At 34.6% G+C, this 15,222-nt stretch overlaps 1 protein-coding gene across 4 annotated transcripts in view; it reads right to left on the minus strand.

The window, feature by feature from the left end:
- The window catches only part of PCSK5 (proprotein convertase subtilisin/kexin type 5), a 199,499-nt gene that overhangs the window by 92,297 nt on the left and 91,980 nt on the right, over window positions 1-15,222 (minus strand). For all 4 annotated transcript variants that reach the window (XM_034410214.3, XM_034410213.3, XM_034410215.3 and 1 more), the window contains exon 8: window positions 5,463-5,675. In XM_034410214.3, coding sequence (XP_034266105.2) covers window positions 5,463-5,675 — 213 coding nt within the window. The remainder of the gene's footprint in view (window positions 1-5,462; window positions 5,676-15,222) is intronic.

Consider the following 15,222-nt stretch of genomic DNA (forward strand, 5'->3'; position numbering starts at 1 on the left):
TAAACATATCCAAACTACCATTATGTAGTTATACCAATTAGAAAATAAATATTAAATTACAATTATAAAAATATAATTAATAAAAAAAAGCATACATTAGAACTGAATGTACTTCATCCATAGAAAAGTACATCAGAGATCAACAGAAGAAAAAAGAGTAATCACTTTTTATAAGTATAGCCTCAGGACACAATGTATAAAGCTAAAACATGGAATATAAATTCGTGGAATATAAATTGTAACAATAAAGGCCACTGCCAGTAAATGATAAATATAACTGCCAGTAAAAGAATTAACAGAAAGCCAAAAAAGTTACATGCATAGGCACTTAGTTATGTTTGTGCTATAACTTTGAAACCTGTAACAGTATTCTGGGTAAAGGATAGGGATGGGTGGATGGGAAATGATGCAAAAAGCAAATTCTTGCTTTCCTAACAATTGTTGCATATGAAGTACTTATCATGTGCCAAACTTGATAATTTTATATTCAGGTCTACACAAGTTGTAAATCAAGTATCAGTAACAGTATCACTTCTGTAAACTTCTCAGTGACTTGGCATTAAATAGTACGGTACATGTTAAAACTCAGTTTGTCTATATTGTATTTCTTAAAGTTTGGTCCTAGGCTCTCTGGGCATTCACAAAACCCTTTCAGGGGTGTGCAGAGTCAAACTTATTTGCTAGCCTATGCTGAAAATTAACACAATATTAAAATCCCATCAAACAACTGTGATAAGCAGCAATGGCAGTGAATGTGTCAGTATTAATATAAATGATAATGATAATCTATATTCTTTTGGGATCCTCCATTATTTTCAAAAGTGGGAAGAAGTTCTGAGGGAAAAAAGTTTGGGAAATAACGCAAACAATGTGAAAGAAATTTGTATAAAATGATGTATTGTTGGTATTTAATGCCTAATAAACTGTCAAAGATGTATATGGGAATGTTAAGTAAGTGTCGGAAATGCAACCTATACTTTTTATCACTTCTGGTGGACTTGCCAAATATCAAGAAATATTGGAACAAAATATGTTTTTGACTCAAACATATAGAAAACAGAAACAGAAAAGAGAATAACAGAGTTGGAAGGGACCCTGGAGGTCTTAGGCAATTAAAAACTGGTGGTTTCTCTTTTATGTATGATGGATACCAGACCAAAAGGAAACACAGGCCTTTGTTTTGATATATAACATCCCAAGACTTCTATCTACATGGAATGGAAAGATATGCAAACCCCTAGAATAAATTGGAAAATTAATAGAGCTGGCTGAGATAGCAAAACTGACTGCTGATGAAAAAGTACTGTCTAGCTTTGTTTCAATTTGGATACTGTTTTTGAACTTCTTGTTCAAAAATAATAGAAATAAAACTGATTTGGAGATTTGATGATTAGATGTGTTCCGATTATAGAAATATTGTGTATTGTTTTGTTTTTGTTTACTACATATGATTTACATATTATGTCTTTATTTTTGTTTAAATATACAGTCAGGTTACTTTACTATATATTTGTGTCGGTATTGAAGTAAGTTGGAAGTTACTCTTTTTCTACATCTTTTTTCATATCTTTTTTCTTTTAATTTAATTTAATTTAATTAATTAAATTTATATGCTGCCCCTCTCCGAAGAGTCAGGGCGGATCACAATACATTTTAAAAAATAATTATAAAAAAAAATTGAAAAATTAAAATCATTAAAAACTCATTCACACCATTTTCTTGTTACAATTCTTTTGCTTGCTGTTCTCTTTTTCTAATTTTTTATGTATTTGTGGGTTATTGAAATTCAATAAAGTCATATATAAAAAAAGAAACACTATATAGAATTAAATGCTTAAGGTCTGTAGGTCGACTGCCCAGATTCAGAATGTTATAGTGCCTGAAATTGATTTCATATAGCAAATTGACCACTAGGGATGTAGAAAGATTCGCAGGCTATTTCTGATCTTCATTAAACTGGCTTCAGTGGAACATTTGGTAGCATACAAGAAAAATCAATCAACAATAAATTATGTCCCTCCTGCTCCTTCCTTAAAATAGCATGAAGTGTGCAGCTGGATAGGTGTTGATAAGTGTTAATTTTTTTAAAAATCAAAAAGAAACCCACTAATATGTTACATTTATATGATTGATTGATTGCATTTCCTTTTTAAAAATTAAATACAAATAATGTCAAGTACTTTTCAGTCATTTAATTTATATAAAGCAGACTTAGAACCACTTGGAAATATAAAAAGGAAAAATGGAAAGGTGTAGAAGCAACATCTTGCTTCTACTTTTTGAGTTATCAACATTTTGTTTGAGAATAGTCCCATTATTTCAGCTAACAAAGTAAATAAACCATTATGATAGAGATCAAGGCGCCCACCAAACAAACTTCACATCAATCTATTGTATTACTTATGCTCCACCCAAAGAAGTCTCAAATGAAAATCTTGCAGAAACAAAAAATATATCCCAGGCTTACAATTCCTCTGAATTAAGCAAAAGGTTATTGTGCTTTTCCTTAGGAAGTGGCTGTCACTGAAGATGACCCAGAAACTACAGCTGGCATAGAATGCAATTGTCTGACAGTAGAAGCCAATATAGTAGAGATATGGTGTTGTTTGTTGCACTATTACTTTCAAACAGCATTCTCATTGAGGTCAGTTAAAATTGTGCTTTTCCACAGAGACTTTGAAGAAGAGAGCTTCATATTGGGTTAACAGCAATACTAGGGGCCATTCGATTATTTTCCCTGTCTGAGGTTGGTTATACTTTTATGTTGTCTTTATTTATTTTCTTAATATGCTGTGATCATCCTGGACTATGGAACTGATGGCATACATCATATTATTTATAAATAATAAATAAATGTAGGCCATAATATATGTACTGGCTTGAGGTATTCACATTTTTATTATACAGATTAATAAGAACAGTAAGATCCATAATTAATTTTGAAGAAAACAGCAAAATATATCAATAGTATAATTATTTGTAATTCCCTTTCCTACTAAGGTTCAAATATTATATTTTTTTAAGTTGCCAAATCCTCAGGAGAGGTGGTTTGGACTATAGAGGGTTGAAGAAGCAGGAAGGGCAAGAAAGTCTTAGTGACTCAACAGATTTTATTTATATTAACTCTGGATTCAAATTATATTTCTTGTTAGATTGCTTGTTTTAGCTCAAGGCTTCATTACAACATTATCAACAGAGTTATGAGCATAATAATATTAGGCATAATTAGATTTATGCTAAGACATGCTATAGACACTGAATTATTATTCACATATTAATCCCATCACCTGTTTTATTTCGATTATTAAAAGAGACATTTCACTCAGAAAACGGTAACAAAAATGCTCTGAATGGAAATTCTACTTGAGCCATGTAAAATGTTTTGATGTAAACTGGCTGAATTGATTTTTCTTCTTTAAATCAAAGTTGATTAAACATATCTGCTTTGTATATTATCTCAATTACCATCTAATCTTTTTTTTAAATGATGAGAACCCCGAAGTTGCCTTGTTTGATTCATTACCTGCTCTCTCCCCTGAGTCAAATGGACTTATAATTAGGGATTCTGGAGTCAGGTGGCCTCATAATTAGGCATGTGCAAACTATTATGTTCTTTTTTTCAACCTGGAGTGGCAACTCCAAGTATTCTAAGTATAAAACAAAACATGAGAATTTTCTTGTAAATGAAAACTCAAAACAAATAAGACCTTTTGAGCAGTGTCCTTCACTTTTTTGGGGGGGGGGGGAGTAGAGTGGCATATGAAGAAAAAAAAAATCAAAGATCAAAAAATTTGGGTAGGATCATCAAATTACATTATCAAATTATATGATCTCAAATTCTATACAAATAATCTGGAGAGATTACATAGTGGGTCCAATTCTGTTATTGCCTAGGTCTAGACACATTCTTCTCATAACTAATAGGCTTCATTGCAGGAACGTGAGTCTCTCAATTGAAAAGGGGTGCTTTGGAAGATGCTATTTCTTTGAGATAGATAGGTGGCTGCCTGAGAATAGACAGATGCAGTTGTAAATTACAACTGCCAGATTACGCAGAATTAGGATTGTGCCTGGATGTTGTTACCACTCCATCACTAAGTAGCAATTTGAGACTGTCAAGATTTCAAGAAACCTTTCAAATAAAACTGCCCCAACAGTTGCTTGCATGGCTTTGAATTCATTTATCAAATATACAGGATGGGATGACTGGACAGGTTTAAATGCATAGTGCTACTCAGTCCAATAGTCTAACTGCACTACTTGAGATCAAGAGAAATCACGCAGAATCATATTTTTGCTATTGTTGCTCTTATATCAGAGAAATGTGAATAAAGCTTGATAAGGTATTATCCTTTTCTTGAGCACTAGAAGCCAAAGCTAGTCTAGAACATTAGATTAGCAGTGATGACATTATCTACCTTGGGTAATGAAATGTCTGCAAGAAAACAAGTTCAGAGAGCACCAAGGAAACCTTATTTCAACCCTGAGCTATTCTCCTTTATTAGTACTAGAAGCCAAAATAATTTTTATATGCTTTGCATGTATAAATGCATGCTGTAATCTGTGACTAAAAGTCATGGAAAGTTGTCTTTGGAATTCTTGCATTTTTAGAAATAATTAATTATATTTCAAGTGCTTGGAATCTTCAACCTTGTTTTAATTAATATGAAACACAAAATGATTCTAGGCTGAATTATTTATGGCTTCAGCATGGGATGTTTAAGAAAAACTTATCTAGAAATATTTGAACTGATACGTGTTACACTATATCATGTTTTTGAGTGAATGGGAATTAAATGCTTGTACAAGAGTAGATTATCAAAAAAGCCAATATTACCAAAATACTCTTGAATTCAAGATGGTAAATTTCATCATGGAAATATTTTTTGCTAGAAAAATGAATGACTTCTTCCTTATTTTACCATTTTTTGAAGAAATTATAGAAAAAAAAACCCCAGTATATAAAATTTATCAAAAGAAAAATAAGTAGAAGAAAGCAGATGATAACAGAATAATTACTGGAATGAAGAGTTACCTCAGAATTTGTCTTTAAAATTAATCATCTGAAAACAGCAAGGTTTCCAGGAGAGATGGCTAATATCCCAGATTATTAGAAGAAACGATATATTTTGAAAAATAGCCGATCTTAACTCCTTATTAGCAGCAAGAGACTGAAAAGGAGAAAACATTAAACAAATTTGTATTCATGATGGAAAACTAGGATTGAGAGAGAACAAATGTGTTTTTCCCTCCCTTCAGTTGGAAGATTTTCTGTATGTTTGTTTCTTGTGCAAATCAGTTTTTGGTTGAGGATGAAAAAGAGTTTTTAGGAGCAAATCCTTTAAAATATAAAAAAAATATCAAGTAATTTTAGGATAAATAAAACCTAGAATATATTTACAAAAAGAAGTTGTCAATTTTATTTTCAATTGAACTTCAATCATGGTGAAAAGACCACATACTATTTTCCTGTCATAGGATTCTCCGCTGCTGTAGGTTGTAGCTAATGTTGATGCACATTCTTCTAGATACCAAGGTTTCCTTCCACTTTCAGCTGTGCTACTGATGGAGATGGTATAGATGCTATTGGTGTAGCCATCACACGAGCAATGATCTTTACTTCTTCCACCATTTCCAGATGCCCACACATAAATGGAGCCCAAGTTGTTTCTGCCCTATTTGAAATAAATTACAAAATATTGAAATTAGAAGTAGATATTAAGTTGTAATAGCCCTTTTTTATAATTTAATTTGGATAAAATGTTTTATTTGTAATTTAAATCCATCCTATAAAATAGCAAATAGAGATTATAGTACTCTTCCATTTTAAGTTCTTGTTACTAATACTTGCTGTCCCAAAAAGGTTATGAAATTACCAGTGAATAAATTAATAAACTAAATGAATGAAGGACTTTCATTCCTATTTATTTATTTATGCAACACATAAGTTTCTTTTTCTTATTTAATCTTGTAAAAAGAATACTTTATTCTGATCGCATCAGAGAATGAACATATATATTAGTTCTTTCCACTTCCATCATAACTAATTCTCTAATAGATGAATGAATAAAATAAAATATTACAATAAAATATTGTTTTTATTAACTATTTTACATTTTAGATTGTGCTTCTTATAAAGCTTAATTGAATTAGTTTTATCATTATACATAATATTTCATGGACTATATGTATTATACCGTTTAATAATTCAATATCATTACAAATGTATAAACTATTTCTTCTAAAGACTATCTACCTAGAGATAATTATGGATTTTAATTAAGATGAGATAGGAAAGTAAGTTTTTTAAATTTATACCAACTTAGCCTGCAGCTTTAAGTTATCAAGTATTTAGCAGGTGGTCCGTGCACAGACTTTCTTTTGGTATCAATCTGGATCACTCCTTGATTTAACAAGAAGTTCCAGGACAGGAAGTGCAACATAAAGTATCTGGAGCAATGTTGACAGGTGATGAGGAATGACAATACCCAGAGTTGAGTACAATCCCATGTTCGAACCTATACTATCACAGTAAAAGCAGTAAAAGATCAATACTTGTTTTGTACACATCAGTGTGGATGCTCTAGTACTCGGCTTCTCCTCTCCTTTTTTTTTTAACGAAACCATGGTGGATAATCATCCATTGATTGGATATTAGACATCACCAATATGCTGAGGATATCATTTTATATCTTGGTCTAAGGCAAACAGGAGATGCGATGGAAAGCCTAAATGCTGCCTAACATTTAGAAATAAATGGGGGCAAAACAGATCTTCACAGCAAGACGAGGTTACTATTAGTTCAGAACTCTTATAGTACCGTGGAAGTTCCATCTAAAACTCTTGATGAGTAGCACTTTCCCTGAAGGAGCTATTATGCAGTCTCATAAAATCATAAAATCCTGGCTTTTGAAACAACAGGTGTAAGATATGTCCAGTTGCACCTTTGCTGGTCCAGTTAGCTGATTTTTGCTGATCTGTCTGTTATACCTTACCCTCTCTGAAATCAGGAAGTAAGCACTTAAGACAGTGACTCACTTCATCTCTCTTTTACGTGTGGCTTTATTTTTCATGAAGCTGCCCTTTGAAGATGACTCAGAAACAGCAACTTTAGCAGAATGCAGTAACATGTTTTATTGCCTTTAGGATCATCTTCTGTAGGGAGAATATGTCTGACCCATATTGTCTAGCAGGAAAATGATCTAGCTGCCCAGCTTGAGAAAAACTTGGGTGTTCAGGACACAGATAATCACATTTCCAGTATGCTATATATTGTGTGAAATTTGTACATACATTTCCAAAAATATTTTTGTTTACTCAATATATATTAGTTTTGTAAATTTCACAGAGTATATTTTGGAAAATATACCTTGACTCTTTTTTAATGCCAAAGTAACACTATGATATAACCCAAGTCTCAAAATGGAATAAAAATTGATTTTGTGTAAATCTAAATGGATGTTGGGATCTTTTATATTAATAAAATTAGTGGATGATAATGATAATGAGCTTTTACCATTTTCTTTGTTAAAAGATAAATAACATTTGTCAGTTGCTACCAAAAAGTAGTATTTACAGTTGTTTATTGACATCTTGATTTGGACCAGCAGCATTTTCATCTCAAAGTTAGCTATGTTATTAAATGTGATTCTGAGTCCAAAAAAATCAATGATTAGTCTTTATAAATACCAATTATTCATATATCAATTTGATCTGTTAATTGATAAGAAATGCGAGACCCTCATTTTCGCTTAAAAAACAAAAATGTTTAACTAAACAAAAATCAATACTAAACACCTTGTTAGATCTTAGATTACACATTGTACAACAACAAATTTGCAATTTATTGAAACTCATTGGGCATTTGTATAAAAGAATAAGTAATTATATTATTGGACGTGCAGCTAAAGTAACATTTATGATTGTTAAATCATAAGTTTTTGCAGTGTTCTAAAGTTACTATTTTACGGGAAGAAATATAATAATTAGATATATTAATTTGACTTTGAAACAAATCAAAGTAATATTTTCAGATGCACATAATCTATTGAATTATATAACCACAACATAAAGTTTGACTGCTAGTCAATGGTAATAGATTTTTGTTTCTTTATTATTGTCAAGAGATTAATTTTCAACATTGGAAAGATAAATTTATGGCTCTAATTACCCAGTAGGTTCCATATCATATATATATATATTACTTGCCTCCTACAAACAAGCTGCCTATAGACTAGATCAGTGGTCCCCAACCTTTTTATCGCCGCGGACCAATCAGCCTTTGTTAATTTTACCGTGGCCCGCTGAGCGCGCGCAGGGGTGGGGGCTTTGGGCCACACGTGCGTACCTGCGCGGGGCTCTCTTCCCTGGAGCCTTTGCGCACAGCCCAGGAGCTTTTGCGCATGGCCCAGGAGCTTTTGCGCACGGCCCAGGAGCCTTTGCGCTGCAGCGTTCATGTCCCCCGGCCGCTGCGCGGCCCGGTGCCAGGTACTCCATGGCCCGGCACCGGTCCGCGGACCGGGGGTTGGGGACCACTGGACTAGATTATGTATGAACAATTACAATGAAATATGATTATCTTTTGTTGAAGTGTTATAAAAATTCATCCTCCCTCCTCCACTCTGAGAAGTCATATGTTTCAATTCAATCACTTTGGTTTAGTGATTAAGCCATCACACTAGAAACAAGTTCTGCTCCTGCTTTAACCACAAAAGCTGGGTGAGTGGCCCAGTCACTCAATCCATTTCATCAGGTTTAGGCTACTAACAGATTGGTCAATTCTTATTGCAACCAATGGATCAACAATGAGTTGAGCTGAAAAAAAGAGTGATACTGCACTAGTAGGTAAACGATGATGAAGATGAAAAATGTGTGTGTGTATATGTGTGTGTGTACACACACACACGTTTCTATTTACCTGTCTATGTCTGTCTGTTTGTCGGTTTGTCAATGCGGCCCAGCTACATGCTGAGCCTTCCTTTGCCATTATCCACTGCCTCCCACACAGCCCAGCTACCTGCCTGTCTGGTGAGCCTTCCTTCGCCTCTTTGGAAATGTGAACAGCCTGTTACAGGGCCTCCCTAGGGCTTCCACGGCCTGTTACAGGCTGAAATGGAGGGTCCTTGGGCCCAATCCAGCCTTCCATGCCCCCTTCGGGCCTCCCTAGGGCTCCCCCAGCCTGTTTCAGGCTGAAATGGAGGATCCCTGGCCCTGATCCAGCCCTCCCCACCCCATTTTCCATGGCTTTACTGTAGTTACTTTTCAAAGAGCTGCAAAAGAGGCTGAGCCACGTGGCAGAGAAGCCAAAATCTTTTATTCAGAAGCCAGTAAATCTGCAAGAACATGAGATGTAAGGAAAACAGCTTTCCTTATCTGAATAAACGACTTCGGTTTCTGCTTAGTTTGGACCCAGGCTGGTCAGGCTTAGTTTGGGCCCAAGACTGAGTCTGTTTGCTGCTGACTAGCTAGTTCGAATGAGCAGCTTCAGGGATTGGGGTGTGGTAGCTAATCAACAAGGGTCTTGCAGTTCAGCCCGATGAGACAAAGGAAGCTACCTGCCCTTTCATTGGCTGCTGCTGCCTCAATCCCTGATGCAGGAGGCTGCTGTGGCCCAATCCAGTCCTAGGCCTGCTAATCACATGGCCCCAGATGAAGTCTTTTACTCAGAAGCTGGTGAAAATGATTTCCTTAGATTTCATGTTCTTACAGCTTCACCATCATCTGAATAAAACACTTTGGCTTCTCTGTGGGTCAGCCTCTTCTGGACCTCTGGAGAACTTCAAAAAAATAAGGTCTTCAACAAGTAAGTAATAAAGTAAATGGCATGATTAACATTTCCATTATTTTCAGTGGGAAATAAAGGTAATTAAGTTAGCATATTAAGGTTATGTTTAAAAATATAAAAGAACTATATGTTAAAAATGTCCCTGATTTGTAACTAAATCATTTGTCCATCCTTTGATTTTTCCAGCAAATTGTACATTTTTGTTTTGATAAAAGCAAAGTGAATATTCATTCAATCTGTTTCTTCAGAGTAGTTCGTCTCTCACCATCCTCTAAAGATGTTTCTGTCTGTTCCTCATGGATGGACGGCCATTCTGGTAATTCTGTAACTACATTACATCTAAGGCTAAAGCCTCAGGATTGTAATGCAAAATTTTCTTCGATGATGTTAAACATTTACAAGCTGAATTTCAACTACCATCAAAGAAAATGCATTTCCTTCTCAAATTGTAAATTCCAAGTTATTTTGTGTCATTTTAATAGCCCATCATTTGGAAATTGATTCATACTGTGTGTTTCCCTGATTTTACCAATCTTGTCAGAAGAAGTAGCAACCTAAATGTTATTAAACAAAGGCAATTTTTATATAGATTCCAATTTCAACTTAAATGCCATCTTTTAATTTTTCTTTGCAAATATAGCAGTAAACATAGCATTACAGTGATAAATGAAACATAATTTTCAAAATTTTGACTTTCACTATGTTTAATATCTATGGTTAATCTGTATGGATTACAGTTTTGTTAAAGACAAATTAGTTGGAAGAAAGGACCTTAATTTTATGTGGCACAAAATATGTTTTCCTATATATTTTGTGCCACATAAAATGAAGGTCCTTTCTTCCAACTAATTTTGTCTTTTTTGAACCAAAGTGGAGAAAAATAACTGAAGAAAGATTCATTAATTAAATTCACTTTCAACTTGTCTTTCAGTCATATAAATGTTGATGCTGACTTAGGAAAGATTTTAATTTTATTCAGAGAAATTTAATAAAAAGCAAATACTTTTGAAGAAAATATTCCATAATTTTCTGTCATTAATATATAAAGTTTCATATAACTATTTCAAACTAATTTCTCAATGGGCTACAACTGTTCACAGGATCAGTCTTAAGCATATATTATAATCCTTTGGCATTGGAATTTGTTTCATTTATTAATATATTTTTAGCTCTGTGTTTGGCTCAACTTTTTAGAAGAGAGAGAGAGAGTGTGTGTGTATGAGATAGAACAGGTCTTTTCTATTGTTTCACTTCTGTACAAAATTCTTGGGAATCGATTTACCCAATATAGTCTGTTTTCCTTTCCTTTTCTTTTTTCCAACAACTTGCTTCTAACCATTAATGTTTGGAACAGCTGGAATGAATCTTCTAGGGATTCTGAATTAGATACCTCATAAGTCATATAAAACTCAGAATATTAGTCCTCTCTAACCTTAGTCTCTATTACTTGCCCAGATAATTGTTTTTTAAACCTGACCTTAGAGTTATTTGCCTCCAGATATTTGTAGTTCAAAAAAATAGGCTTTGGAACTTCGTAGACCAAGTTTCAAAGGAACTGCATGAATTCTTCTATTTAAGATGCAATTTTATTTATATTCTTAAAATAATCTTCAGAGTAAAAAAAGCTTAACATTTAAAAACTGGTCAAATTATATAAGCCATTTCAAGTCTGGATTTTCAAATGAATAATGAAGAATCATAACTGATTGCATCATTTGGAACAGACAAAATAGCTTCAAGCTATTCCCTAAAGAACTATAATTAGTATTTAATTTGTAAGCATAGCAAAAACTAAGAAAAACAATAAAGGCTGCTGGCTGAAGCAAAAGTCAGTGCATGTATAGACACTGCATTCTCACTTTTCAAGCTATTTTAGTTGTTCAATCTCCATTGTTCAAGGAGACATATTCTAAATGTTTCTACCACCATAAATGTATTTTGAGATCCTAAAAATGATAAAATGATTGGCAATGTCTATCATGCTCCTCCAAACCCTAACCCAAACCCTAACCCAAACCCTAACCCAGCTCTGAGAAATGCCACCTCAAGCCCTATGTTGCAGTCAGCTACCCCAGTGCCACAGTGGGAAGCAGCAGCTACCACTGCAGCCAAGCACTAGGGCGAAAACCTGTTCCAACCCAGCACCATGCATGAAGGCCCAGTTACTTCTGCCATCTTCACTTCACAGCCCCTTCCACCATGTGGTGCACCATTCCCGCCACCTTTGACTTGTACTGTCCTGGCCCTACTGCCCCAAGCTGAGCTTCTTCTTCTTCCTGCTACTGAGCGCACCTGGCCTGGCCCTTCCTTCTGAGGTCACACACGTCAGGAGCAAGCAACTCACGGATAGGCCCAAGCAGATATTTTACTGTTGATCACCAATATTACAAGATTTTTTTTCCAGATTGTCTGCTTCCTCTTGGAAAATGGCTTATATAGACTGAACGATTAGATTTTAGATGTTTCCTCCCCAGAATGAAGGACTCTAACGTGGACTATGTTTTCTCTCTGGCTTAACCTCCTCCCCTTCAGCTGGGGATTCAACTACACACAACCTCTTTCCCAAGAAAGCCTTGGAAAATGTTCAACTTTCTTGAGGCCTCACAAGGTTTTAGAAGACTTCATGCAGCTACATGAGATCTTGAGAAAAAGGCGTCACATGTCCAGCAGCATTTTCTCAAGGCCTCAGGAATCCCTTCCAAAATCTTGTTGAGGCCGCAGGAAGGCCGCATGCAACCTTGGGAAGAAGGCCATGTGTAACCTCAGGAAGAAAGGTCAGGCCAAATATTCTTCATCGGCAGTGGAGCTGAAGAATGTGAAAATCAGTGATGGACAGAAGAATGCTGGGGCAAGTGTAGCAAAATAAAGTGTGGCATAGTGTCGTGAGCCAAAATGGTAGAGATGGGGGAGGGGAATACAGTGAATGGGGGCAGTTGAAACAACCCTGCAATCATATATTTGGGCAGGCAGCCAGGCACCTAAATTTTGATTATGTTATTGCAGGGATGCATAATAACAGCTGTAAGTTCAAGGACTGTGTGTAAGTACTATTCATTCAGCACCATCATAACTTTGAACAGTCACTGAACGAATGGTCATTAACTGAGGACTATCTTGTTTGGTAATGCTAAGAGACCTTTCAGTTCCCGTCAATACTATCAATGAGCACCAATGCCAAAGTTGGGGAAGCAAGATAGGTGAAAAAAGCAGCACGGATGAAAAGGGAGGCATTAAGCATGGTTCTCACAACAGCTCAACACTTAATCATTAATGCCCAACAAACTTTTTGGCTTTTATCCAGCTCACTAAACAGAACGATACACTGGGTACAAGAAGGAGTGAATGTGCCAATCAAGGAAAAATAATCCAATATCTAATTTCTCTTACTAAGTTTATCCTCCTTTCTTTACGTATATTACTGAAAAGGATTTGCCATGAGAAATCTCTGCTATATTCACAATGATGCATACCTAACATTTTCACTAATGAGGTTCTCTGTTCAACCTGATTTTGAAAACTCACTTAAGTACTTCAGAACTGTTTTAGATTCTGATGGATTTTAGTTTATACAGTATATTTGATTTGGCTAAATTTAGAAGTAGAGGGTATTTTTCACTAAATCTTTTACTATTAAATTATCATTCATAGGGTTTTACAGAATTTTACAGGATTTCAGAACATCTTGTACATGTTTCGAATTGCTTATCTCTTTTTCTCTTTCCACAAAAAATCCATTATAGAGGAAATGGCAATATTTGCATAAACAATGTATTTAGATGATAGCACTAGGCACTGTCCATCTGAAACTAATATAAAATTAATCTTGCAAAAAAGAATGGCAAATGAAACCAACACCCACAGGTATTAGGGATATGAGGAGCCTTGGTGGCGCAGCGGACTAAACTGCTGTTAAAGTAGCACTTAGCTGCCAGCTGCCTGCAATTACTGCGAGTTCAATTCTCACCAGGCTCAAGGTTGACTCAGCCTTCCATCCTTCCAAGGTAGGTAAAATGAGGACCCGGTTTGTGGGGGCAATAAGCTGACTTTGTATAAAATAGAACACCGCTTGGGGGGGCCCAAAAAGCCCTACTAAGTAGGTATATACAAAAGTATGAAGGCTATTGCTTAATGCATTGTAAGCCGCCCTGAGTCTCCGGAGAAGGGCGGCATATAAATTGAACTAATTAATAAATAAATAAATAAATAAATATTTTTCATAATATATTTGAACTAATATACTTTGAAGTAATCATTAAGATATTTCAATGCAATCTACATCCTACATTTGCTTCCTTTTGGTCTAATTCAATTCTACATCTTCAGACATACAAGTTTACTCCTCTCCCCAATAAATATTTATAATATTTATAAATATTAATAAATATTAAGTAACATATAATGCCTGGATGAATTAAATCAAAAATAATTAACTCAGTGCCAGATTTCCAATAGAGGTCACCACATGCTTCAGAAAACCCACATGATGATTTAAGTTAATACCTTTTGATTTACAGTTTAGTGATCATTCAAAGTTACAACAGCACCATTTTATAACCATTTTTCACACTTGCAACTATTGTAGCATCTCCATGGTCATGTGATCAAAATTCGGATGCTTGACAACTGGCTCATATTTATGATGGTTGCAATGTCCTGGGATCATGTAATCACTCTTTTGCAACCTTCTGACAAGCAAAGTCAATGAGGAAACTAGATTCACTTAACAACTATATTACTAATTTAACAACTGTAGTGATTCACTTAAGAATTATGGCAAGAAAATCGTAATACCATGTTTTCCCAAAAATAAGACCCAGTCTTATATTTTTTTGAACCCTGAAATAAGTGCTTGGCCTTATTCCCATGTACTCAAAAGTCCGATTTGGCTTATTATCAGGGATGCCTTATTTTGGGGAAAACAGGAAAGTGGCAAAAATCACTTAACAACTGTCTCACTAGCAACAGAAATTTTGGGCTCAATTGTGGTTGAAAGTCGAGGAATACCTGTATATTTGAAAAAACCCTTTCAGAACTGAATTCAAAGCATTGCGCAGCTTCATTTTACATATGAAAACAAAACTTGTTGTAGAAATTATTTTCTTTTTCTATAACTATGGAAATATTTATTTAATAAACAACTGTTTCACGTTCTTTTAATTTGGATCAGGATTTTCCAGAGCAAGTAGCAACATTGACTGATTATGAAGTTGGTGTTCATTCTTAGCAACATACATATGATTTATTGGGTGTCGTGTGTACGAAAAAAATCAGGATTGTTTTTGCTAGTGACTTTCCATTTCTTCCTTGCATACTTTTCAAACTCAGTATAATATAGTAACAATTTTTTTTTGGATATTTTCTGTTAATAAATTAATGTAGATTGATGCTATAACTTCAGCAAATGTGAACAACTAATTAGACTTGATGTCATTTTTTTT

This window comes from Pantherophis guttatus, chromosome 2, assembly GCF_059756535.1.
Source record: "Pantherophis guttatus breed Tessera chromosome 2, ASM5975653v1, whole genome shotgun sequence".
Lineage (NCBI taxonomy): Eukaryota > Metazoa > Chordata > Lepidosauria > Squamata > Colubridae > Pantherophis > Pantherophis guttatus.